The sequence below is a fragment of the Sciurus carolinensis genome, chromosome 5 (assembly GCF_902686445.1).
Source record: "Sciurus carolinensis chromosome 5, mSciCar1.2, whole genome shotgun sequence".
NCBI classification, from domain to species: domain Eukaryota; kingdom Metazoa; phylum Chordata; class Mammalia; order Rodentia; family Sciuridae; genus Sciurus; species Sciurus carolinensis.
The window spans coordinates 47165650-47192769 of NC_062217.1; the positions used below are offsets into that span (position 1 = coordinate 47165650).

At 37.3% G+C, this 27120-nt stretch overlaps 1 protein-coding gene across 2 annotated transcripts in view; it reads left to right on the plus strand.

The window, feature by feature from the left end:
- Positions 1-27120, plus strand: part of Vwa8 (von Willebrand factor A domain containing 8) — a 461451-nt gene that overhangs the window by 416467 nt on the left and 17864 nt on the right. For both annotated transcript variants that reach the window (XR_007108713.1, XM_047552395.1), the window contains exon 41: positions 25080-25205. Coding sequence is in view for 1 of the 2 variants with exons in the window: in XM_047552395.1 (XP_047408351.1) it covers positions 25080-25205 (126 nt within the window). In the remaining variant the exon portion in view is untranslated. The remainder of the gene's footprint in view (positions 1-25079; positions 25206-27120) is intronic.

Genomic DNA, 27120 nt, shown 5'->3' on the forward strand with positions numbered 1-27120 from the left:
CCAAGTACAAGAGGCTTATAGAACTCCAAACATACAAAATTACAACAGACCCACACCAAGGCACATTATTATGAAAATACCTAACATACAAAATAAAGACAGAATTTTAAAGGCCGCGAGAGAAAAGAATCAAATTACATTCAGAGGGAAACCAATAAGAATATCAGCAGATTTTTCAATCCAGACCCTAAAAGCTAGAAGGGCCTGGAACAACATATACCAAGCCCTGAAAGAAAATGGATGCCAACCAAGAATCTTATACCCAGCAAAACTTACCTTCAAATTTGACGATGAAATAAGATCCTTCCATGATAAACAAAAGCTAAAGGAATTTACAAAAAGAAAGCCAGCATTACAGAACATTCTCAGCAAAATATTCCATGAGGAAGAGATGAAAAACAACGATGCAAATCAGCAACAGGAGGCGCTAGCCTAAAGGAATAGCCAAATAAAGGAGAAACCGAATCATGTCAAAAACAAATATGAGTCAATTGACTGGGAATACAAATCATATCACAATAATAACCCTGAATGTTAATGGCCTGAATTCATCAATCAAAAGACACAGACTGGCAGATTGGATTAAAAAGAAAAATCCAACAATATGCTGCCTGCAAGAGACTCATCTCATAGAAAGAGACACCCATAGACTAAAGGTGAAAGGATGGGGACAAACATACCATGCACACGGACACAGCAAAAAAGCTGGAGTATCCATCCTCATCTCAGATAATGTGGACTTCAAACCAAAACTAGTCAGAAGGGATAAAGAAGGACATTACATGCTGCTTAAGGGAAGCATAAATCAGCAAGACATAACAATCATAAATATCTATGCCCCGAACATTGGCTCATCCACGTACGTCAAACAAATCCTTCTCAATTCCAGAAATCAAATAGACCACAACACAATAATACTAGGCGATTTTAACACACCTCTCTCACCACTGGATAGATCGTCCAAACAAAAATTGAATAAAGAAACTATAGATCTCAACAACACAATCAGCAATTTAGACTTAACGGACATATATAGAATATACCATCCAACAAAGAATGAATACACTTTCTTCTCAGCAGCACATGGATCCTTCTCTAAAATAGACCATATTTTATGCCACAAAGCTACTGTTAGTAAATACAAGAAGATAGAGATACTACCTTGTACTCTATCAGATCATAATGGATTGAAATTAGAAATAAATGACAGAATAAAAAACAGAAACTTCTCCAATACCTGGAGACTAAATAATACACTATTATATGATGAATGGATAACAGAAGACATCAGGAGGGAAATAAAAAAATTCTTAGAAGTAAACGAGAACAAAGACACATCATATCAAAATCTCTGGGACACTATGAAAGCAGTACTTAGAGGAAGATTTATTTCATGGGGTGCATTCAAAAAAAGAAGTAGAAATCAACAAATAAACGAGTTAACACTACAGCTCAAAGCACTAGAAAAAGAAGAGCAGACCAATACCAAAAGTAGTAGAAGACAGGAAATAGTTAAAATCAGAGCCGAAATCAACGAAATCGAAACAAAAGAAACAATCGGAAAAATTAATAAAATAAATAGTTGGTTCTTTGAAAAAATAAATAAAATTGATAAACCCTTAGCCACACTAACAAAGAGAAAGAGGGAGAAAACTCAAATTACTAAAATTCGGAATGAACAAGGAAACATCACAACAGACACGAGTGAAATACAAAACATAATTAGAAGCTATTTCGAAAATCTATACTCCAACAAAACAGAAAACCTTGAAGACATCAACAAATATCTAGAGACATATGAACTACCTAAACTGAACGAGGAGGACATACACAACTTAAATAAACCAATTTCAAGCAATGAAATAGAAGAGGTCATCAAAAGCCTACCAACAAAGAAAAGTCCAGGACCAGATGGGTTCTCAGCCGAGTTCTACAAAACCTTTAAAGAAGAGCTCATTCCAATACTCCTCAAACTATTCCATGAAATAGAAGAGGAGGGAACCCTCCCAAACTCGTTCTATGAAGCCAATATCACCCTGATACCTAAACCAGACAGAGACACATCAAGGAAAGAAAATTTCAGACCAATATCCTTAATGAACATCGATGCAAAAATTCTCAACAAAATTTTAGCAAATCGCATACAAATATATATTAAAAAGATAGTGCACCACGATCAAGTGGGTTTTATCCCAGGGATGCAAGGTTGGTTCAACATTCGGAAATCAATAAATGTCATTCACCATATCAACAGACTTAAAGTTAAGAATCACATGATTATTTCAATAGATGCAGAAAAAGCATTTGATAAAATACAGCATCCCTTCATGCTCAAAACACTAGAAAAAATTGGGGTAATGGGAACATTCCTAAACATTATAAAGGCCATCTACGCTAAGCCCATGGCTAATATCATTCTAAATGGTGAAAAACTGAAAGCGTTCCCCCTAAAAACTGGAACAAGGCAGGGATGCCCTCTTTCACCGCTTCTATTCAACATCGTCCTTGAGACTCTAGCCAGAGCAATCAGACAAACCAAAGAAATTAAAGGGATACGAATAGGAAAAGAAGAACTCAAACTATCCCTGTTCGCTGATGACATGATTATATATTTAGAGGAACCTGGAAATTCCACCAGAAAACTTTTAGATCTCATAAGTGAATTCAGTAAAGTAGCAGGTTACAAGATCAATGCTCATAAATCCAATGCATTTTTATACATAAGTGATGAATCTTCAGAAAGAGAAATTAGGAAAACTACCCCATTCACAATAGCATCGAAAAAAATAAAATACTTGGGAATCAATCTCACAAAAGAGGTGAAAGACCTCTACAATGAGAACTACATAACACTAAAGAAAGAAATTCAAGAAAACCTTAGAAGATGGAAAGATCTCCCATGTTCCTGGATAGGCAGAATTAATATCGTCAAAATGGCTATACTACCTAAAGTTCTATACAGATTCAATGCAATTCCAATTAAAATCCCAATGATGTACCTCGCAGAAATAGAGCAAGCAATTATGAAATTCATCTGGAAGAATAAAAAACCTAGAATAGCTAAAGCAATCCTCAGTAGCAAGAGCGAAGCAGGGGGTATTGCAATACCAGATCTTCAACTCTACTATAAAGCAATAGTAACAAAAACGGCATGGTATTGGTACCAAAATAGACAGGTAGATCAATGGTACAGAATAGAGGACATGGACACAAACCCAAATAAATACAATTTTCTCATACTAGACAAAGGTTCCAACAATATGCAATGGAGAAAAGATAGCCTCTTCAACAAATGGTGCTGGGAAAACTGGAAAACTATATGCAATAGAATGAAACTAAACCCCTATCTCTCACCCTACACAAAACTCAACTCAAAATGGATCAAGGACCTCGGAATCAGACCAGAGACCCTGCATCTTATAGAAGAAAAAGTAGGTCCAAATCTTCAACTTGTTGGCTCAGGATCAGATTTCCTTAACAGGACTCCCATAGCACAAGAAATAAAAGCAAGAATAAACAACTGGGATAGATTCAAACTAAAAAGCTTTCTCTCAGCAAAGGAAACTATCAGAAATGTGAAGAGAGAGCCTACAGAGTGGGAGAATATCTTTGCCAACCATACCTCAGATAGAGCGCTAATTTCCAGAATCTATATAGAACTCAAAAAACTCTACACGAAGAATACAAATAATCCAATCAACAAATGGGCTAAGGAAATGAACAGACACTTCACAGAAGAAGATGTACAAGTAATCACCAGATATATGAAAAAATGTTCAACATCCCTAGTAATAAGGGAAATGCAAATCAAAACTACCCTAAGATTTCATCTCACCCCAATTAGAATGGCGATTATCAAGAATACAAGCAACAATAGGTGTTGGCGAGGATGTGGTGAAAAAGGAACACTCATACATTGCTGGTGGGGTTGCAAATTAGTGCAACCACTCTGGAAAGCAGTGTGGAGATTCCTCAGAAAGCTTGGAATGGAAACACCATTTGACCCAGCTATCCCACTCCTTGGCCTATACCCAAAGGACTTAAAATCAGCATACTTCAGAGGTACAGCCACATCAATGTTCATTGCTGCTCAATTCACCATAGCCAGATTGTGGAACCAACCTAGATGCCCTTCAGTTGATGAATGGATAAAGAAACTGTGGCATATTTATACAATGGAATATTACTCCGCAATGAAGAATGATAAAATTATGGCATTTGTAGGCAAATGGTCGAAATTGGAGAATATCATGCTAAGTGAGATAAGCCAATCTCAAAAAACTAAAGGACGAATGATCTCGCTGATAAGCGGATGAGGACATATAATGGGGGGTGGGACGGGCTAGCATTAGGTTTAGGGTTAGGTTTAGAGTTAGGCCAAGGAGAGCAGTAAGAATGAAGGAAAGAAGGACTGTGTAGAGGGAAAAGAGGGGTGGGAGGGGTGGGAGGGGTGGGAGGGGTGGGGGGGAGGGGGAAAAATATAATAAACATCATTACCCTATGTAAACGTAAAAAAATAAATAAAATCTTGTTGTTGTTCTAAAAAAAAAAAAAAAAAAAAACTACACTGAGATTTCATCTCACTCTAGTCAGAATGACAATTATCAAGAATACAAGCAACAATAAATGTCGGTGAGAATGTGGGGGAAAATGTACTCATACATTGTTGGTAGGACTGTAAAATTGCTGCAACCACTCTGGAAAGCAGTATGGAGATTTTTCAGAAAACTTGGAGTGGAACCACCATTTGCCCCAGTTATTCCACTCCTTGGTTTATACCCAAAGGACTTAAAATCAGCATACTACAGTGACACAGCCACATCAATGTTTACAGCAGTTCAATTCACAACAGCTAAGCTTATGGAGACAACATAGAGAACCTTCAATAGATGAATGAATAAATAAACTGTGCTACATATACACAATGTACTATTACTCATCTGTAAAGATGAATGAAATTATGGCATTTACTGGTAAATGGATGGAGATGGAGAATATTATGCTAACTAAAATAAGCTAATCCCAAAGAACCAAAGGCTGAATGTTTTCTCTGATATGCAGATGCTATTTCACAATAAGGCAGGGGGTGGCACTAGGGAAGAATAGCAGTACTTTAGATTAACAGAGGGAAATGAAAGGAGGGGAGGAGGAATAAGGATAGGAAGGATAGTAGAAAGAATTGGATATTATTACCCTTCGTGCATATATGATTACATGACCGGTATAAGTCTACATCATGTAAAACTAGAAGAATAAGAAATTATACCCATTTATATATATGTTAAAATGCATTCTACTTTCATATATAACTAACTAGAACAAATAAAAAGTTTTAAAAAAGAACAATACAAAGGATCAGTGAAATGAAAAGTTGGTTCTTTGAAAAGACAAACAAGATTGATAAGGCCTTAGCCAACCTAACCCAAACAAGAAGAGAGAAAACCCAAATTAATAAAACTAGAGATATAAAAGGAGAAATCATCACAGACATCTCAGAAATCCAGGAGATCATTAGGGACTATTTTTAAAACTTATACTGCAATAAGCTGGAAAACCTAGAAGAAATAGATACATTTCTAGACAAATATGATTTGCCAAAACAGAATCAAGAAGACATAGAAACCTAAACAGACCAAATACTTGCAATAAGATACAAGCAGTAATAAAAAGCCTTTCAACAAAGAAAAGCACAGGACCAGATGGATTCTCAACTGAATTACAACACACCTTTATAAGGAAGAACTAATGCCATTACTCCTCAAATTATTCCATGAAATAGAAAGAGATGAAACACTTGCAAATTTATTCTATGAAGCCAGTATCACACTTATACCAAAATCAGATAAAGACACATCAAGGAAAGAAAACCACAGACCAATATCCCTGATGTACTTAGATGCAAAACTTCTTAATAACATATTATTAAATCATGTTCAACCTAAGAATATTATTGTACATTATGACCAGTTTGGTTTTATTCCAGAGATGCCAGGATGGTTTAATATATGACAATCAAGGAACTCCACCAAAACACTGCTAGAACTAATAAATTTGGCAAAGAAACAGGTTACAAAATCAACATACAAAAATCAATAACTTTCCTGTATAACAACAATGAATCTGCTGAGAAAGAAATCAAGAAAACAATTCTGCTCACAAGTAAAACATTGGAAAAGTCCTCATAAGATATAAATACCTCCCGTGTTAATGAATAGAAAGAATATCATTAAAATGGCCATACTACCAAAAGTAAGATACAGATTCATTGCAATCCCCATCAAAAGACCAATGATATTCTTCACAGATCTAGAACAAAATAGTCCTAGAATTTATTTGGAATAATAAAAGATTCAGAATAGCAAAAGTAGTTGTAAATCAAAAAAGCAATGCTGGAGGCATCATTGTACCTGACTTCTAATTATGCTATAGAACTAAAGTAACAAAAACTGCATGACAGTGGCATAAAAACAGACACATAGACCAATGGTACAGAATAGAAGACACAGAGAGAAACCTACACATCCACACTCATCTGATCCTTGACAAAGGTTCCAAAAACATACATTGGCACCTGTTTAGCAAACGGTGCTGGGAAAACTGATTATCCATAGGTAGAAGAATGGAACTAGACCTTTATCTCTCACCCTGTATGGAAATCAACTGTTTATAGATCAAAGACCTAGGAATTAGATGAAAATTCTGCAACTCCTCTAAAGAAAATATAGGGTCAACACTCCAGCATATAGGCACAGGCAATGACTTTCTTAATAGGACCTCTAAAGCTCAGAAAATAATACTAAGAGTTAATAAGTAGGACAGCATCAAATTTAAAAACTTGTGCACAGCAAAGAAAAAAAAATAGGAATGTGAAGAGAACCTACAGAAAAGGAGAAAATGTTTGCTAGCTTCTCTTCTGATAGAAGATTAATATCTAAGATATGTAAAGAGTTCAAAAACTTGACACCAAAAAAATCAAATAAGCCAGTTAATAAATGGGCACATGAATTAAACATACACTTCTCAAAAGAGGAATGATAAATAGCCAACAAATATGTGAAAAAATGTTCAACATCTTTAGCAGTTTGGGAAATGCAAATCAAAACTATACTGAGATTTCATCTCACACCAGTCAGAATGGTAGTCATTAACAATACAGATAATAATGAATGCTAGAGATGATGTAGAGAAAGGAACACTTTTGTACTGTCAGTGTAATTGTAATTTAGTACAATTACAATGGAAATCATTATGGAGATTCCTTAAAAGACTAGGCATGGAACCACCATATGACCCAACTATACCACTCTTCAGTATTTATCCTAAAGAATTAAAGTCATACTACAATGGTGTATGCATATCCATGTCTACAGAAGCACAATTCACAATAGCCAAACTATTGAACCAACCTATGTGTCCATCAGTGGGTGAATGAATAAGAAAATGTGGTATTTATACACAATTGAGTTTTATTCAGCCATAAAGAAAAATGAGATTATGTCATTTGTAGGAAAATGGATGGAACTAGAGACAATTATGTTAAGTGAAATAAGTCAAACTCATAAGGTCAAGGGTTAAATGTTTTCTCATATGTGGAAACTAGACAGGAAAAGGAAAAGATAAATGGGTGTGAGGATCTCATGAAAATCAGAAGTGGATCAGTGGAGGATTTGACCAAGGAGTTGGAGGCAGGGAATGAGGTTGGAAGTGCTAGGGAGTGATATTGGCAAAATTATATTGTTATATTGTGTGCATGTATGAATATGTAACAACAAATCCCATTATGATGTACAAGCTATAGTGCACCAATAAAAATGTGAAAAAATATAATTTTTAAAAGTGCTTGAGGGGATTAGAGTTATCAATTAGTAAATATCCTAATACAGGGGCAGTGGCAGAAGCCTATAATCCCAGCAAATTGTGAGGCAGAGGTAGGAAGACTGTGAGTTCCAAGATAGCCTCAGCAACTTAGCAAGGCCCTAAGCCACATAGCAAGACCCTCTCTCCAAATAGAAAATTATTTTTAAAGGTTGTGTGAGGGGCTTGACTGGGAATGTGGCTCTCTGGTAAAGCACCCCTGGGTTCAATCTCCAGCATCCCTCCCCCTGCAAAAAAAAAAAAAAAATATATATATATATATAGTAACTAGTTGTTTCAGGAAAGTTTTTATATTTTTCTACTCTGGAAAGAAAAAGAAAAAGAAAAAAAGGAAGGAAGGAAGGAAGGAAATAAGCTTAAATGATAGCAAAAATTTTAAGATACAATCTTTGCAAATAATGCCACCATAATAATGGTAGCACACATGTACCAGGTATCCTGCCAGTTCCCTTACATTGTTAGCCTCATCATCATCTAAATAGCCTCCATCATGGTTATTGTCATTGTCATCATCATCATATCGTATCATCATCATCATCATCATCATCATCAACTAGTGGCTGATAGTGCCAGCTCTGGAGCCAGACAACCTGGATTCTATGAAATACGAATGACAGATAATAAGGCAGTCATGAGTATTAACATTGACATCAGTACCTGCCAGATGGCATCCTCTCTGAAGGATGAGCTCAATCATTTCTTTCATTGTACTAACTCATCAGCCTGGACTTTGAGCCAGATACCCAGGCAAGTACTTCACATTCATAATGCTATGTAATCTCTATAATAATCATAAGTAACCTTGGATGTATTATTTCTACATTTGATAGATGGGAACTGAGATGGTAATCTGAATTCTCATAATTCTATGAAATATAGATATTTTGCTCCCACTTTATGCATGAGGAAACATTACCAAGAATATGGCATAGGGCTGGGATTGTGGCTCAGTGGTATACCACCTGCCTGGCATGTATGAGGCCCTGGGTTCAATCCTTAGCACCACATATAAATAAATAAATGTTTTTAAAAAAAAGAATATGGCATAACTTTTCCTGGTTTAATATGGTCAGTGAAGCAGACATCTGAGCCCAAAACTCAGATTCCTATTATTTGTAAATTCCCTGTTATCATCTTCCAACTCTATAACTGCATAAAGTGCATACTTTGTGTACACGTGTATATATGTGTGTGTATAAATATGTGTATGTGTATATGTAAGTGCATATGTTTTTTTACATACATAGATACATATACATAGTCAGAAAACATTTCGTATCATTAAACAAATGCCAACACAGCATTTTCAAATGCTTCACTTATTGAATCTTTATTCTAATTCACAGGGGAATAATTATTCTCAGATGGGCCTTTTAGTCCTCAATTTGGAGAGAAAGAAGAGGAAGAGCTATTTAAAAACACTGCTGCTGGCCAGCAATGAACAGGGCCTTGTGCAGAGTATGAAAATTCAGAATGTGACCAAAGCAAAAAGGCTTTGGTTTGACCTATTCTTGCCATCTTCTGCTACTCCTATGTGCTCTGGTTGACTAAAATCTTCCAGCTGTTTTGAGGTTGCTATGTAATCCCAGTAACCATGGTGAGCAGTACAGTCTGGCCAGTAACTAGGGAAGCATCATTTGAGATGACTTCCCAAAGCCCAGTTTCAGCCCACACACTGGTTCTAGATGGCTGGGTTGAGATTTGAGGAACAGGAAGTGCCATGCCAGTCATATTGAGGTTTCCTTCATGTCCCTGTGTCATTCTTCTCAATTAAGGTAGCTATCACCAGTGAGCTTCTTTGTCCTTTTGACTGGATTCTATGTAATATCAGAGTCCTGATTATTGAAACTTTATCCTATTCTGAGTCCATAGTAAGAATTTTCTCATTAGAATAGTGGAGTTTATAAGTATTTCAATTATACTTGCATCAGAATCTCAGTCTTTGATTGCAGCACTCCCTAACAAAATATTCCTTCCCAAATCCACTGATTTTAATCATGTCTTCTAATATTTTTCTAATCTATAATCAGTAATTTCATTCTTATCTAAATTAATTTAGCCTGTCTTGATTGCTTTCACCAGAATGAGAAATTCATGAACCAATAATTGTGTTCCTTTTTTAATTCTAGTGATTCAAAGAACTTTGGTTCAGATAAATGGGGTTTTTGAATAGTGACCATGGAGCAAGGCCTGTGCAGGGCAACTAGGGCCCCAAAATTGATAAGATACTGTCCCCATACCAAGAATGCTCTATTATTGAGGGGCAGGGAGGACAGACACCTAAACAGATCATTTGAGCTTAATATATGTGCCTGGACACAGGGATGCATAGAATAGAGCAGAAGCCCAGAGGAAAGGGAATCAGGGATAGATGTTGAAGGAAAGGATACATGAACTGAGTCTTAAAGGACATGTGAGTGTTAGCCAGAGAAGAATGGGAACAGTGCCACAGCAGTGAGCACAACAAAGACACAACAATGTGTGGTCTCAGGTGTGAGCTGAGAGCCAGCCACAGGCAGGATACACCCAGTATGAAATGTAAACAGGACAGGAGGCTGAAATTCAGGCAGTTAGTTGGCAGCTCAGGAATTTAGGCTTTCCTTTGAGCATCCACTTGGCTTATATGTAAAACAGTAAGCATTTCCCCATTCTTTCTATTTAATCTTTAAAACTGTTTTATTCAATAGACAATTGTTATATATCTATTTTTGCCTTCAGTGACTATCCTTCTAGAGAAGACTGGTGTGTAGAAGGTGTAACATGGTAAATGCCACAAAAAGATTAACAAGATGCTCTGACAATTGTGTGAGTCATTTCTGAGCTGGACAACTGCGGGGAGAACTCATTGAGAAAGTGTCATCTGAGGTGAAACCAGGATGGATGGGCCTGGCTTCCAAATAGCAACTGAATTTAAAGGATAGGAGGGGGCAGACAACATTGCTAGTGCTTCTCAAACCTTCTGTGGGGAAGGGCCAGGTTTTTTTCCCTCTAATATAAATAATACTTTTGTAAAATACAATAGAAATGAATTACTAGAAAAAGTTCTAAAAATGGCATATAAAACACAAACCCCAAATTTCTAAGATTTGTGGAACAAACAACATTTCTTTGTCAGATTTCATACAAGTTTTCTTTTCTTATTTTATCATTGAACACTCACAATTTTTGAAGACTGAAAGCATTTGGTGAAGCAATACTCTAAATAGGAGAGACTTCTGACTGAGTAGGGGAGAGACTTGAGTACCAGGCTGCTTAGAAAATGGCAAGTAGCCTTCAGTGACTAGTGTTGAGAGTTTGGTAATGGGTTCAGGGACAGAAACTAGTGGAAGAAAAAGCTGAGAGAACAGGAATCCTGAAAGGATTATATCATATCTCTTGCTGAGGCTGATATGTCTGTAGCCAGGGAAGAGCCATGGAGATGCGTGAGAAAAGGAGTGGCATGGTTCTGTCTTCCTTGGGAAGCGGCATGGTCAAAAAGGGAAAGGGTTACAGAGAAGAGGGAGGTGAAAGCCAGAAATCAAATCATAAAATCATTTCAGTTGTTCAGGAGAGAAGTGATAAGAACTCAAAGTGAGAGCAAATGAAGTAAAAATGGAAAAGGTGTGACAAATTCAAGAATCATGTTATGGCTGGGAAAGAAGAGAGTGGCTAATTGTGGGGTGAATGGAGATGAGAGGTTTCAAATCCTAGAGGACAGACCTAGGGAAAACAGGAAGAGTGAAGGCTTATAAAGAAAGCACATACTTACTTTGGACATTAGTATGTTTTCTCACTACTAGAACACCTATGCAGAAATGTCAGACATGATATTGGAAGTTTTTAATATGGGAACCTGTACTTCAGGAGCAAAGTTACCACCAGATGAGGTTATGTGTCTGCATGGATATCTGTGTCTATATTTTTGGGTTCTTTATAAAGGGGGTAGCATGCCAAAAGTATGGAACAAACAAGAGAAAGGTGGCAAAGTGTTAGTTCCTCTTTCTTAGCACATCAGTAGCTCATCTCTCAACACATGGCCTTATTGGCCATAGGAGGACAATAGAATCCTGATTCATTGGCTACATGAGCATGGACATCTAACCTGGCCTTTGACAGATGATGATTAAAATTATTAGAATAATAAAAAGCTATAGATGGTGAAACCCCATGTATGTGACAGTAGGAATTAGGGAAAGTTTCTAGTGACAGGTGAGAAGCTTTGAAGAATTTGTGCCAAACATAATGCAATGAGACCCCTACCAAAGAACTGCAAAATCTTCCTGAGAAATAGCATTACCACCAATAAGTGCACGAGTCCCAAGAGTAACTCATTCACGTTCCTTGACTGGAGCTCTGGAGCTGGGGAGAAGTGCATCCCTTCAGCTCCATTTTGTCAGAGCCAAGGAGCAGAACTGGGAGGAGGGACGGCAGAAAGGTCTAGGTTGATACAGTGACTGAAAGAGGCAGAAAACTGGAAGGGGACTAACACCAGGAAAGGGGCCAGCCAGCCCCAACCAATACTTGGCTTGAAGACCAGATCAAACATAAGCCAAATGCTGAAAGTTGGCCCCACTTCAGTGACTTCCAAACAAAATAAGAAATGTGAGATGAAGTTCTCAAGCTGAGACTGTCCACAGTCCCAACTCCTTCCCTGTGGAGTTCTTGAGCTAGGAGTATAGGTTTAGTTTACAATGCTCAGAGAGAATTCTAATAGTAATTAGATGGAAGGTGAATGCAAGCACAGAGAGTGCATTCATTCTGTTCCTGAACAGTTTCATATAGCTGTCTCATCAGTCACAGGTAAGAGCCCCAGAACAAATGAAATAGCATGGGATCCATGAAAAGATGCTGCACTGAAATAGAGTAGGAAGCATTCAAGAAAACAGAGAAGATGCTGCTCAGCTAAAATATTTTTTTTCAGAAAATTTAAAATGTTTGGATAACACCTGCTTTGTGTTCTCATAATTTAAAGAAACTCAGTATGTTAAGTAATACATAGCTTTAAAAGAATGAAAGCAATAAGGAAACTAAAAACATCATGCCAAAATTTAATTTATATGAAAAGTAGAACAAAATCCAAGTCCAAACACCAATGTGAATGAAAAATTATTCTGGATCACAGAGGAAATAAAAAAAGTAAAAACCATAAGAAAGCTGAGCAACAAAATCAGAGATTGAAGAGCTGATGTAGATAGCCAAGAGCCATCCTGATAAGCAGTACAGTATGTAAGCTCACAGTGAACACGTGTGAATGAACAAGGAGAGTTCACCAAGAAGGACACATAAGCAGTAACTAAAGTAATAACCCAACTGTACTGAGCTGAACGACGGCCTAAGTCTGTTGATCAAAAGAACATTACTGAGTGCCAGGCAAAATTTAACAGAGAGAAGCACCGCACAACAGAGTCATGCAGTTTTAACATGTCAGAAATAAAGAACACATCCTATAAACATACAAGCAGGTGAAAACAAGCTATTTCCAGGGAAAGAAAAACCAACCTACATTAGTAGTTCCTGAAACACTGAATGCCAGGAGATAGGAGAGCAATGTCTGCAGGATTTAAGGGAAAGGTTGAGACCAAGAATTCCACACTCAGCACAAGTGCAAAGGTGACAGAAGGGCATTTGCAGATGTTCACAGGCTGCGAATACGTCACTTAAGTACCCATTCTGAAAATCATTTTGAATTATGTGCCCTCACACATATATACACAAACGTGTAAATATTCCAGCCAATTAAGAGAAGAATCAGGATCACTTAAGCATGGGAACCTGTGTAAAAGGATCAGCAATGAGCATTAAAAGCAGTTAAACATAGAATCGACTCTAAAGAGTTGTGATAAATAAGTTTAAAAGGAAACATAAATATCAAGTATCATTCATTTTTTTCCCATGCATACAATTTTTTAAAATTCATTTTTATTGTAAACAAATGGGATACATGTTGTTTCTCTGTGCATGAAGCAGAGGCATACCATTTTTGTAATCGTACATTTACCTAGGGTAATAGTTTTTGATTCATTCTGTTATTTTTTTCTTCCCCCCCACCCCTCCCACACCTCTTTTCTCTCTATACAGTCCCTCCTTCCTCCATTCTTGCTCCCCTCCCACCCTCCATTATGTGTCATCATCCGCTTATCAGCAGGATCATTCGTCCCTTGGTTTTTTGGGATTGGCATATCTCACTTAGCATGGTATTCTCCAATTTCATCCATTTGCCTGCAAATGCCATAATTTTATTATTCTTTATAGCTCAGTAATATTCCATTGTATATAGATATACCTGAGTTTCTTTATCCATTCACCTACTAAAGGGCATCTAGGTTGGTTCCACAATCTGGCTATTGTGAATTGAGCAGCTATGAACATTGATGTGGCTGTATCTCTGTAGTATGCTGATTTTAAGTCCTTTGGGTATAGGCCAAGGAGTGGGATAGCTGGGTCAAATGCTGGTTCCATTCCAAGTGTTCTAAGGAATCTTCACACTGCTTTTCAGAGCAGCTGCACTAATTTGCAGCCCCACCAGCAATGTATGAGTGTACCTTTTTCCCCACATCCTCGCCAACACCTATTGTTGCTTGTATTCTTGATAATCACCATTCTAATTGGGTTGAGAAGGAATCGTAGGGTAGTTTTGATTTGCATTTCTCTTATTACTAAAGATGGTGAACATTTTTTCATATGTTTGTTGATTGCTTGTACATCTTCTTCTGTGAAGTGTCTGTTCATTTCCTTAGCCCATTTGTTGATTGGGTTATTTGTATTCTTGGTATAGAGTTTTTTGAGTTCTTTATATATTCTGGAAATTAGTGTTCTATCTGAAGTATGAGTGGCAAAGATTTTCTCCCACTCTGTAGGCTCTCTCTTCACATTGCTGATAGTTTCTATTGCTGAGAGAAAGCTTTTTAGTTTGAATCTATCCCAGTTGTTGATTCTTGCTTTTATTTCTTGTGCTATGGGAGTCCTGTTAAGGAAGTCTGATCCTAAGCCAACAAGTTGAAGATTTGAACCTACTTTTTCTTCTATAAGATGCAGGGTCTCTGGTCTGGTTTCAAGGTCTTTGATCCATTGTGAGTTGATTTTTGTGCAGGGTGAGAGATATGGGTTTAGTTTCATTGTGTTGCATATGGATTTCCAGTTTTCCCAGCACCATTTGTTGAAGAGGCTCTCTTTTCTCCATTGCATATTTTTGGCCCCTTTGTCTAGTATGAGAAAATTGTATTTATTTTAGTTTGTGTCCATGTCCTCTATTCTGTACCATTGATCCACCTGTCTGTTTTGGTGCCAATACCATGCTGTTTTTGTTACTATTGCTTTGTAGTATAGTTAAAGTTCTGGTATTGAGATACCCCCTGCTTCACTCTTCCTGCTAAGGATTGCTTTAGCTATTCTGGGTTTTTTATTCTTCCAGATGAATTTCATGATTGCTGTATTTTGGTAAGATACGTCATTGGGATTTTAATTGGAATTGTATTGAATCTGTATAGCACTCTTAGTAGTATGGCCATTTCGACATCCTATGCCTATCCAGGAACATGGGAGATCTTTCCATCTTCTAAGGTTTTCTTGAATTTCTTTCTTTAGTGTTCTGTAGTTCTCATTGTAGAGGTCTTTCACCTCTTTTGTGAGATTGATTCCCAAGTATTTTATTTTTTTTTTGAAGCTATTGTGAATGGGATAGATTTCCTAACCTCTCTTTCTGAAAATTTATCACTTATGTATAAAAATGCATTGGATTTATGAGCATTGATTTTGTAACCTGCTACTTTACTGAATTCACTTATGAGTTCTAAAAGTTTTCTGGTGGAATTTCCTGGTTCCTCTAAATATATAATCATGTCAAGAGTGAACAGGGATAGTTTGAGTTCTTTTCCTATTTGTATCCCTTTAATTTCCTTGGTCTCTCTAATTGCTCTGGCTAGAGTTTCAAGGATGATACTGAATAGAAGTGGTGAAAGAGGGCATCCCTGCCTTGTTCTAGTTTTTAAGGGGAATGCTTTCAGTTTTTCACCATTTAGAATGATATTGGCCATGGGCTTAGCATAGATGGCTTTACAATGTTAAGGAATGTTCCCACTATCCCTATTTTTTTCTAGGGTTTTGAGAATGAAGGGATGCTGTGTTTTATCAAATAGTTTTCTGCATCTATCAAAATAATCATGTGATTTTTGCCTTTAAGTCTGTTGATATGGTGAATTACATTTATTGATTTCCATATGTTGAACCAACCTTGCATCCATGGGATAAAACCCACTTGATCATGGTGCACTATCTTTTTAACATATTTTTGTATGTGATTTGCTAAAATTTTGTTGAGAATTTTTGCATCAATGTTCATTAAGGATATTGGTCTGAAATTTTCTTTCTTCAATCTGTCTCTGTCTGGTTTAGGTATCAAGGTGATATTGGCTTCATAGAATGAGTTTAGGAGGGTTCCCTCATCTTCTATTTCATGGAATACTTTGAGGAATACTGGAATGAGCTCTTCTTTAAAGGTTTTATAGAACACAGCTGAGAACCCATCTGGTCCTGGACCTTTCTTTGTTGGTAGGCTTTTGATGACTTCTTCTATTTCATTACTTGAAATTGATCTATTTAAATTGTGTGTGTCCTCCTGGTTCAGTTTAGGTAATTCATGTGTCTCTAGAAACTTGTTGATGTCTTCGAGATTTTCTATTTTGTTGGAATATAGATTTTCAAAATAGCTTCTAATTATGTTTTGTATTTCAATCGTGTCTGCTGTGATATTTCCTTGGTCATTCCAAATTTTAGTAATTTGGGTTTTCTCTCCCTTTCTCTTTGTTAGTGTGGCTAAGGGTTTATCAATTTTGTTTATTTTTTCAAAGAACCAACTATTTATTTTGTCATTTTTTTCTATTGTTTCTTTTGTTTCAATTTTGTTCATTTCAGCTCTGATTTTAACTATTTCCTGTCTTCTACTACTTTTGGTGTTGCTCTGTTCTTTATCTAGGGCTTTGAGCTGTAGTATTAGGTCATTTATTTGTTGATTTTTTTCTTCGTTTATTAAATGCGCTCCATGAAATAAATTTTCCTCTAAGTACTGCTTTCATAGTGTCCCAGAGATTTTGATATGATGTTTCTTTGTTCTCATTTACCTCTAAGAATTTTTTAATTTCCTTCCTGATGTCTTCTGTTATCCATTCATCATACAATAGCATATTATTTAATCTCCAGGTATTGGAGAAGTTTCTGTTTTTTACTCTTTCATTTATTTCTAATTTCAATCCATTATAGTCTGATAAAATAGAAGGTAATGTCTCTATCTTCTTATACTTGCTAACATTAGCTTTGTGGCATAAAATATGGTCTGTTTTACAGAAGGATCCATGTGCTGCTGAGATGAAGGTATATTCGCTCTTTGTTGGATGGTATATTCTATAAATGTCCATTAAGTCTAAATTATTGATTGTGTTATTGAGATCTATGATTTCTTTGTTCAATTTTTGTTTGGAGCATCTGTCCAGTGGTGAGAGAGGTGTGTTAAAATCACCTGGTATTAATTTGTTGTGGTCTATTTGATTTTTGGAAATGAGAAGGATTTGTTTGACGTATATGGACGAGCCACTATTTGGGGCATAGATATTTATGATGGTTATGTCTTGCTGATTTATGCTTCCCTTAAGCAGTATGAAATGTCCTTCTTTATCCCTTCTGACTAACTTTGGCTTGAAGTCCACATTATCTGAAATGAGGATGGATACTCCAGCTTTTTTGCTGTGTCCATGTGCATGGTATTTTTTTCCAATCTTTTTACCTTTAGTCTGTGGGTATCTCTTTCTATGAGATGAGTCTCTTGCAGGCAGCAAATTGTTGGATCTTTCTTTTTAATCCAATCTGCCAGTCTGTGTCTTTTGATTGATGAGTTCAGGCCATTAACATTCAGGGTTATTATTGAGATATGATTTGTATTCCTGGTCATTTGGGGTTTTTTTTTTTTGTTTTTTTTTTTTTTTTTTGACAAGACTTGGTTTCTCCTTTATTTGGCTGTTCCTTTAGGGTACTTCCTCCCTTTGCTGATTTACATCATTGTTTTTCATCTCTTTCTCATGGAATATTTTGCTGAGAATGTTCTGTAATGCTGGCTTTCTTTTTGTAAATTCTTTTAGCTTTTGTTTATCATGGAAGGATTTTATTTCATTGTCAAATCAGAAAGTAAGTTTTGCTGGGTATAAGATTCTTGGTTGGCATCCGTTTTCTTTCAGAGCTTGAAAAATGTTGCTCCAGGCCCTTCTAGCTTTTAGGGTCTGGATTGAAAAATCTGCTGATATCCGTATTGGTTTCTCCCTGAATGTAATTTGATTCTTTTCTCTTGCAGCCTTTAGAATTCTGTCTTTATTTTGTATGTTAGGTATTTTCATTATAATGTGCCTTGGTGTGGGTCTGTTGTAATTTTGTGTATTTGGAGTTCTATAAGCCTCTTGGACTTGATTTTACATTTCATTCTTCAGATTTGGGAAATTTTCTGATATTATTTCATTGAATAGATTATTCATTCCTTTGGTTTGATTCTCAAAGCCTTCCTCTTTCCCAATAATTCTTAAATTTGGCCTTTTCATGATATCCCATAATTCTTGGAGATTCTGTTCATGATTTATTACCATCTTCTCTGTTTGGTCAACTTTGTTTTCAAGATTAAATATTTTGTCTTCAATGTCTGAGGTTCTGTCTTCCAGGTGTTCTATCCTTTTGGTTATGCTTTCTATGGAGTTTTTAATTTGTTTTATTGTTTCCTTCATTTCAAGGATTTCTGTTTGGTTTTATTTCAGTGTCTCTAACTCTTTATTGAAATGATATTTTGCTTCCTTTATTTGGTCTTTTAACTATCGATTGGTGCAATTATTTAATGCCTGCATTTGCTCTTTCATTTCATCATTCAATGCCTGCATTTGCTCTTTCATCTCCTCGTTTGCTTCCCTGATCCTTTTTAATTATGTACATTCTGAACTCCCTTTCTGACATTTCTTCTGCCATGCTGTCATTGGATTTTATTGCTATACCATCTAGGTTTGTTTGGGACATTTTCTTCCCTTGTTTTCTCATATTGTTCAGGTATCTACCCCTCTAGTAATGAAACTCTGGGATATTGCATATTTCCTCTATTGACTAATATTGTTTCTGTAGATTTCCAACAACTCACCTCTTAGCCTTCAGTAGCCTGAAGTCTTGGAGGAACTTGATAATGCGGTGCTCCACTAGGATGCTGCCCCTTTAGGGATGGTGGCCTTCAGGCGGGGTATATTCCCTGTCAGTAGGTAGAGACACCTCCACTTGTTGACTGATGGTCAGTCAGAGGGGGCCTAGATTGCAGACTGGGGCATGTCTGATCTGGGTCTGTGTCTCTGGTTCTATTGCCCTGGTGGGAAAACCTCGCCCAGTGGGGAAGACTTACCCAGTGGGGAAGTTTCGCTGGCAGCTCTCCTCCAAGAAGTTCCCTTCAGTCCAGAACTACCACCTGTACTGGGCAGCCCTCCTCTGCAATGTTCCCAGGGGTCCTGACCTACCGCCTGGGCTGGGGAACCTGACCCTGTGAGGGATTCCCTTGCTGAGCGGCCCTCCTCTGCTATGTTCCCTGGGGACTGGAGCTACTGCCTGGGACTTGGACCCTCACTCTGATTTGAAGCCCCTTGCTGTGTGGCCCTCCTCTGCAATGCTTCTGGTTGACTGGGTACTCGGCTCCAGCAGGGGAGTCTCACTGGGCCACTCTACTCCACGAAGTTCCCTGTGTTTCGGGACTACTGCCCCATTTGGGGAGCCTGACCAGTGGGAGAGATTCACCCAGTGCCTCTGAGTTTGTCCCAAGTCTCTCAATACCTCCTCTTCTTGACTCCTTGGTCTTGTCAAAGGTCCTCTAGCCTCCTGTAGGTGTCTCAGGAAGGGAGCTGCCCTTCCAATGATGATGGCCACACCCTCAGGAATAATTCAAAATGCCTGCACCAACCTATAAAGAAGCCTCTGGCTAGCTCCACAATGCAGGATGGCTGGCTTGTCTTCCGGCTTGCTCCACGATGGCAACAGACCTCGGCATGGTGGTCAGGCGGGGTCACTCAGTGATGGTATCTGTCTTCGGCCTGGTGGTTGGGCGGGTTGGCTGCCCGCCACCTAGCTCCGCAAGGCAGGTGGGTTGGGTACCTGCCTGCTACCTCCGAGATGCAGGCAGCCTGACTCACCTGCCAGCTCGCTCCGAGACTGCGACCGAACAGTGATGGCGCCGTCCTGGGTGCAGGGGTCAGACAGGGTCGCTCAGTAATGGCCTCTGTCTTTGGCCTGGTGGCTGGGCAGGTTGGCTGCCCACCTGCTACCTCTGAGGTGCAGGTGGCCTGACTCACCCACCAGCTCACTCCGTGCTCAAGACTCATTCTTGCTAAAACTATACAATATGAAGAACCAGGAAAATAAACAGGGCCTAAAGTCTTATGTTATTTTAAGATTTAAATAAAATAAATACTTTTGGTTAATTCTCTTGGTTTTGGTTAATTAAGTTAGTATAGAGGAAGATTAGAAGTAAAAAATGTGATACTTCATGTTACATATGGAAAAAGTAAATTTTTTCATTCTTTAAAATGATTATAGAAGTATTAATTTAATCTGACTTTTTAAGGTACAATCATGCCAGCAGTTTTTCTTGCTGCAATTTCTTGCAAATTCTATGTTATATAAAATTCCTCTGATTTCTATGAGAGGAGGGGGTCTGCAAGAGGGCAAAGGGGGGAGTAGGGAGGCCAGAGGGAGTCTGTGTGGTGGTCCAGTTGGGTATTAATGCTGCCACATGAAGGATGGATGTGCAAATGGCAGAGAGGGTCGGATACTGCCAGAAAGTGAGAGGATTTACCAGTGGATTGGGTGGGTGAGACAGGAATCAAGGTGTTGCCTAGGTATGTGGGTTGAACAACTGAAATAGTGGGTTGCCTTTTGCTGAGGTTGAATTTGGGGTTTTGAACTTGTTAAGTTTAAGATGTCATATGTGTGATTCCCTGATCCTTTGAGGTACAACATATGTAGTTCTTGAAGAACAGAAGTTGTTTTTCTTCATAAAACTGAATGTAAAATGACAGTAATCTGTCATCCAAGTAATTATTTAGAACCACATTTGTGTCTAAGTATACAAATTCTTCTGTTAATACATGAATCCCCATTTTCCATTACAATGAGGTACTACTTTAAGAAAAAAAAGGAATTCCTTGCAATAGGAAGATACATATTTTCTCTCCTTTGCAATATTTTTTCACTATTTGGAATGCAACAGATATTTAGTTAGATATTTTAAACTGTTATGTCAAAATATTTAGAACCAGAAAGTAAAATTTATTTCCACCAATCAGTAATTTGTTATTTAATGAGTATTGTAAAAACAAGTTTCTTAATATAGCAGATATTTTTGTTCAGATAGTTGGTTAAACGTGGGGGATAAGTTAAAATAATGGGTATTCCCAGTTATCCTCATTCATTTACCATTACTTATTCACCCAACAAATAGTTATGATCTTCTCCATGCTTTAGTCTACATAATACTTCTACTTTCTCTTCTGAAGAAGTAATAGAAAACTGTCATAATTGTAGAGTTTATAGATGGAATAAGTTTTGCTTAACCACATCCCAAATAGGTAAAAACTTCAGATTAATCAGAATGTTTTCAATGCTGAAATCATAAGACAGTATCACAGACCACAAGATAATTGGTTTTGGTCAATTTTATTCATTCTAATGTCCTCCATGCTACAAATGTGTGTGTGTGTGTGTGTGTGTGTGTGTGTGTGTGTGTGTGCGCACGTGCACGTGTGTGCGTGTTCACTTTCTAGCTAACCAAGAGTTCCCAGAAAGGAAAGAAGGAAGGAAGGAAGGTAGGAAGGGAGGGAGGGAGGGAGGAGGGGAGGGAGGAACAAGAATAGGTATCAGATTTATTGGAAAAAGCATATCCCTCACTTTCACTTGCACTTCAAAACTATAATATTCTAAGAGGAAAATATTTTAAATTCAGTAACCCCTTTACCAAGGACAGTAATAGGAACATGTGCCCTAAACAGGAACCCCTCTGTCATTTTTATAAAGCATTATTAGCATGAATACCAAAAGAATTCCACAGTGCTGTTGAACTATTACATAAACTCCACTGGGTGATCGTTCTGTTTCTCTTCATCACTCTGCCACTTTCCTCAGCATCCCAGATCCATGTCACCTGTAACTCCCTATTTGTGTTATGAATCTCTTACTGCAACTTCTGGACTCATGCTGGTCAGGAACTGAAATCACCAAGTCAGGACTTCACAAACCTCACACGAGGAGTTAACATTTGTTTGCTTTGGGTCTTGAAGAACTACTTCATAATAAATTAACCTTGAAAACTAAGGACTAGAGCTAACCAACAGAATTTCTTTCTCACAAATGTACTAAAGAAAATTAATAAAAACTTCTGTGACAAATGATAAATCCCGTAGTAGGTTATTCATATGCAAGAATATCTAAAATAACAAACTATTTCAGATCACCTTATTACAGTAGGATTTATATAAATATATTTGAGAGATTTTTTTAGGACTGAATAGTATTATCTGGATGTACCAACAGTTTAATTTATCCATTCATGTGTTGAAAGACATAATTGCTTCCAAATTTTGGCAGTTATGCATAAAATTGCCATAAATATCATGGGCAGATTTTTATGTAGACATAAGTTTTCAACTCATTTGTGTAAACACTAAGGCATGCAATTGGTGGATGTGTGGTATGAGTATGTTTAGTTTTGTAAGAAGCTGCAGAACTGTCTTCCCATGTAGCAGCACCATCTTACATTCCCATGCACGGTGAGAGTTCCTGTGGCTCCACATACTTAACATTTGGTGTTGTCAGAGTTTGGGGTTCTGTTTATTCTAATAGGTTTGGAATGATGTCTCATACTTGTTTTAATTTGCAGTTCCCTAATAACATATGATGTTTAAGATCTTTTCATATACACATTTGCCATCAACCTGTTTTTGTTGTTTTTGTTTTTTGGGTAATGGGAATGAACCCAGGGGCAATTAGCCTGAGCCACATCCCCAACCCTTTTTAAATATTTTTTATTTAAGACAGGGTCTCATTAAGTTGCTTAGGGCCTCGCAAAATTGTTGAGGCTGACTTTGAACTCAGGTATCTCTTATTTCAGCTCCCAAGCCGCTGGGATTACAGGCATGCACCACCATGGCTGGTCAGTGTACCTGTTTGAATGAAGTGCTTTCTCAAGTTTTTGCCCATTTTTTAATCTTCATCTTTACTGTTGAGTTTTAAGAAGTTTTTGGATACTAATCCTTTATTAAAATTATCATATTTGAATGCAGATGTATTAATGCAAACATGACGTAAAGAAAGGGAAACTCCTAGGTCACCAGCATAAGATTTTAATTTTGGTGGGCAGTTCCTAGAACCACTGTATCAAGTATATCTTGGAAATGTGTCTTTCCCAGATGCATATCCTTGACAACAACCCCATGATCTCACATGGAAAGGGGGCATAATTAGAGCAAAGCAGCTGTCATGTAAAACTTGACACAGAGTTACATGTGGCAGGAGGAATACATAAGCACAGGCTTCTAGAATCCTTTCCACTATTTCAGTAATCGGACAGACAAACTTAATCACACAGTGCCATCCTTCTCAGACTCCCTCCCCATACCAAAAATTGGGACTTAATTCCTATCTCCTCTTTCTTTTTTTTTTTTTTTTTTTTTTTTTTTTTTTTTTTTGTGGTGCTGGGGATTTGAACCCAGGGCCTTGTGATTGTGAGGCAAGCACTCTACCAACTGAGCTATATCCCTAGCCCTCTCCTCTTTCTTGTCATTCCTGGAATCAGGAGTGGATAATCCCTCAGACTTCCAGGATAATTTATGCTTAGGAACACCATTGTAGATGACCATTATTTAGGTACCTTTCAATGCTAACATTCTGTGACTCTTTGGAGGTACCAAGCTGCAGAGCTCAGGCTTTTTATGCCTCTCATAAATGAAGACAGACTCCCACAGAGTTGTCAAATGGAAAAATAAACAGTTAACAAAGTAAAAAAGAACATGGTTGCAGTGGTCAACTGCCATCAAAGTGGCATGGAAGTTGAATTCTTGAGCTGGGATTAAGAGCAATATGGGATTAGTATCAGAATAAAATTACAACATGTTTGGTAACAAATGTGCCACTGTTAATCATTAAACATTGCTTTCTAAGTTTCATAAATATCTTGACAAGGCAATGACCCTGAACACTTCCTTCCCAATCCTCCTAGCCGTTACATGGTTTTCTTAACCAGTGATAATTTCACTGTTGCAAAGGCTACACATTAAGTAATTTTTATGTTTTTTTTATATGCAGATTGTAATTAAATAAGTTTAAACCCCATCATCTTACCATAGAGGAAATATAAAATACTGAAATTCTAACTATAATTACCTTTCCTCTCATATTTTGGTGTTTCTATAAATGAAATATGTCCTATAATCTTGTTTATATGCATAAAAATATTTTAACTATTCTTCTTTCTTCTTATGGTAAATATAGTCATGGGCTGTAATAAACATATGCCTTTAATGGGATATTATAGTTCTTTATCATTTAACTATCCTCTAAGTCCACCTGATCTAGTTGAAAGAGTGTTGGCAAAATATGTGAAAATACCTTAGAAAAAGAATTCAAAAAATTTCAGAATATGGAATATCAGAGACGTGTGGGGTACAAAATGTTCACATACTATTGTTTCCAGCTGTTTCCATTTGCACGCTAAGACATGGAGAACTTGAGTAGCAAATTTCTTTCCCAAAGGGAGACTTCTGAAGATCACATTTTTTTTCTGGGCTTCCTGACAATATTAACAAGTTTAAGCTGATTATTTTGATATCTAATAAATGTTCTAGAAGCACAAAGAGACAGAAAATCCATAGGAAATGCATCACCATTACCTTTCCAGATATTGAACTTTCTCCAGGGATTCATTTTCATACTGTCTTCGTGTTCATATGCCCTTCAAGTGTTCCATGTGTTAAAACAATTAAAACTGACAAAATTCACATAAATGGCATTTCTTTGTTAGCAGAGCAGGAACCAGTCCACTTCTGCAATTGTATTCGTGCAGAACCATCACATATTGAAAAGTTCCCTGGTGTTTTTCCTGTTATTCATGCAGAAAATGTGTCAAAGACCCTGCACAACTAATTAAAGATTTATGTGTATGTGTTTGTGTGTCCCAGGCTAAAGGTAAAGAAAGGCAGTGGCTAAGACACCAAGCTACTGGGGAACTAGATGATGCCAAGATCATTGATGGGCTGACTGGAGAAAAAGCCATCTACAAACGTCGGGGTGAGCTGGAGCCACAAGTAAGTATTGGAGGAATAGTAACTTCAGATTTGCATAGTTTGGCCTATTTCTAGTAACCCACTTTCTTGAGTTGTGTCAAAATATCATAAACCTTGAATGTGGCAACTAAGGAAATCATATACCATAAAAAATAACAAAACATAAATATTATACTATTTATTGTACATGTTAAGTTCTCAGCAAGAAACACAAGGCACACTCAGACTGGGTAATTTAAGTAGCAATAAATACAGAGAGTATTTACAAAGATAGGGGTGGATTTAGGAAAGCCAAAAGATTCACTTGGTAACCCAGGCTGACACAGCAGGGATCTAACTCTGCTCTGAGGTCTAACAGAGGAGGAGAGCTGTCTGGGAACCTGGAGAAGGAACTTCATGGAGTTGTGACCTTCAGTAGGTAGAGCTCATCTTTGGGCAACAGAAGAGAAAAAGCTGAAGGAACGGACACCCGAGCATCTCATTCAGATCTGCCATTGCCTTCCATTGACAGAACCCTCTGGTAGCCAGTAGCCAAAAGAGACCCACTCCTTGGACACAGAGCAGGTGCCCTGGAAGGCAAACTGAGGACCCCTATTGTCTCTGAATCCTAGAGTATTCCTCAAGCAATAGCAAGAGAGCCATCTTGGTGGGTTTCTACTCTTCTGTACCTTTAAAGGTCTGTGTCCATCATGTGATTTAAGAAAATTTTAGGAAATAAGGAATTCTCCCTTAACTCTAATTGTGTTAAATAAAGTTCTAGTTAGCCATAGTTTTGAAAATTTTGCCATATAAAAGCAACAGAGTGAAATTTTGAGTGTCTTGCTTTCCTATGACCCTAAATAATAGAATTGCCAAGTTCCCACTGAGAGTGCCTGGAGAGGGCGGGGAAAGTCAGTCGACTTAAGTGTTTTCTCAGACAGGATCCAGTGGTAGTTTGGGGAATTTTTATTTCTGTGTCATTAGGATGAGTCAACAACTATGTTCTTTACTGACCCACTGTGGTAAAAAAAAAAAAAAAAAAAAAATGTTTGGATACATCTGAATTTGTGAGTAGTCGTGAAAACATGTGTGGCAGTATTGCTCATTTGGACAGACTCAAAGTTTTAAAGAATTAGCTCCAAATCATTATCCTCTAATACCCACCACATTTTTTTAAATTATTGGTTCTGCCATTAGTGTTCATGCATGTTGGAAAGTTTATAATAACAAAATAATCTGGAATTTTTCTTATTATTTTTAGTAAAACTGACAAATAAGCTTTTTAAAAATTCTCTACATTGGCAGGTAGGGGTCCAAAATCAAACTGAATCTCTTAAGTTTCACATTTAATTAATAGTTCCTTCTAGACATCAGCTTAATTCTACTTTCATACTTTAAAATGCCAAGAAAATTTTAAAGAGCGGTAGTTCACTAACTTCAAGGAAATTTGAAAACTTACTAAATATGAAAGACCTTTAAAGAATATTTTCCTTAGGTTCTTTGCCAGACCAAGGCTCACATAACTTTGTTTTAAAAATCTAACATTTCTTGCAGCCTACGTGGGAAATGGTTTTCAAGTGACTATATAGCAGGTACAAGTAAAATTGATGTGGGCTTCCCTCCAAAATAACAGACACTTGCTAGAATTACTGACTTTGAGGCATGGAGTAAAAATGACATGCTGGGGTTCATGTCTTTCCAGGATATTTTAAGGCACCAGTCTTCATAAGGCAACTTTACTAGACTAGATTGGGCCTTGCAAGCTCTCTATTCCAAAGGAAAATCTTTTTCATATGGTCCTAACTACCATATGCAATTCCATTTACTGAAATACAATTCACCAGCCCAGTCAACCTTATACAGGGCTGAGCCTGCAGCTGATCTGCCCACATCATGACTGGCACCCTGGGATTTGTGTGAGCTCCTCAGGACTACAGCCATTGATGACACTGTAATT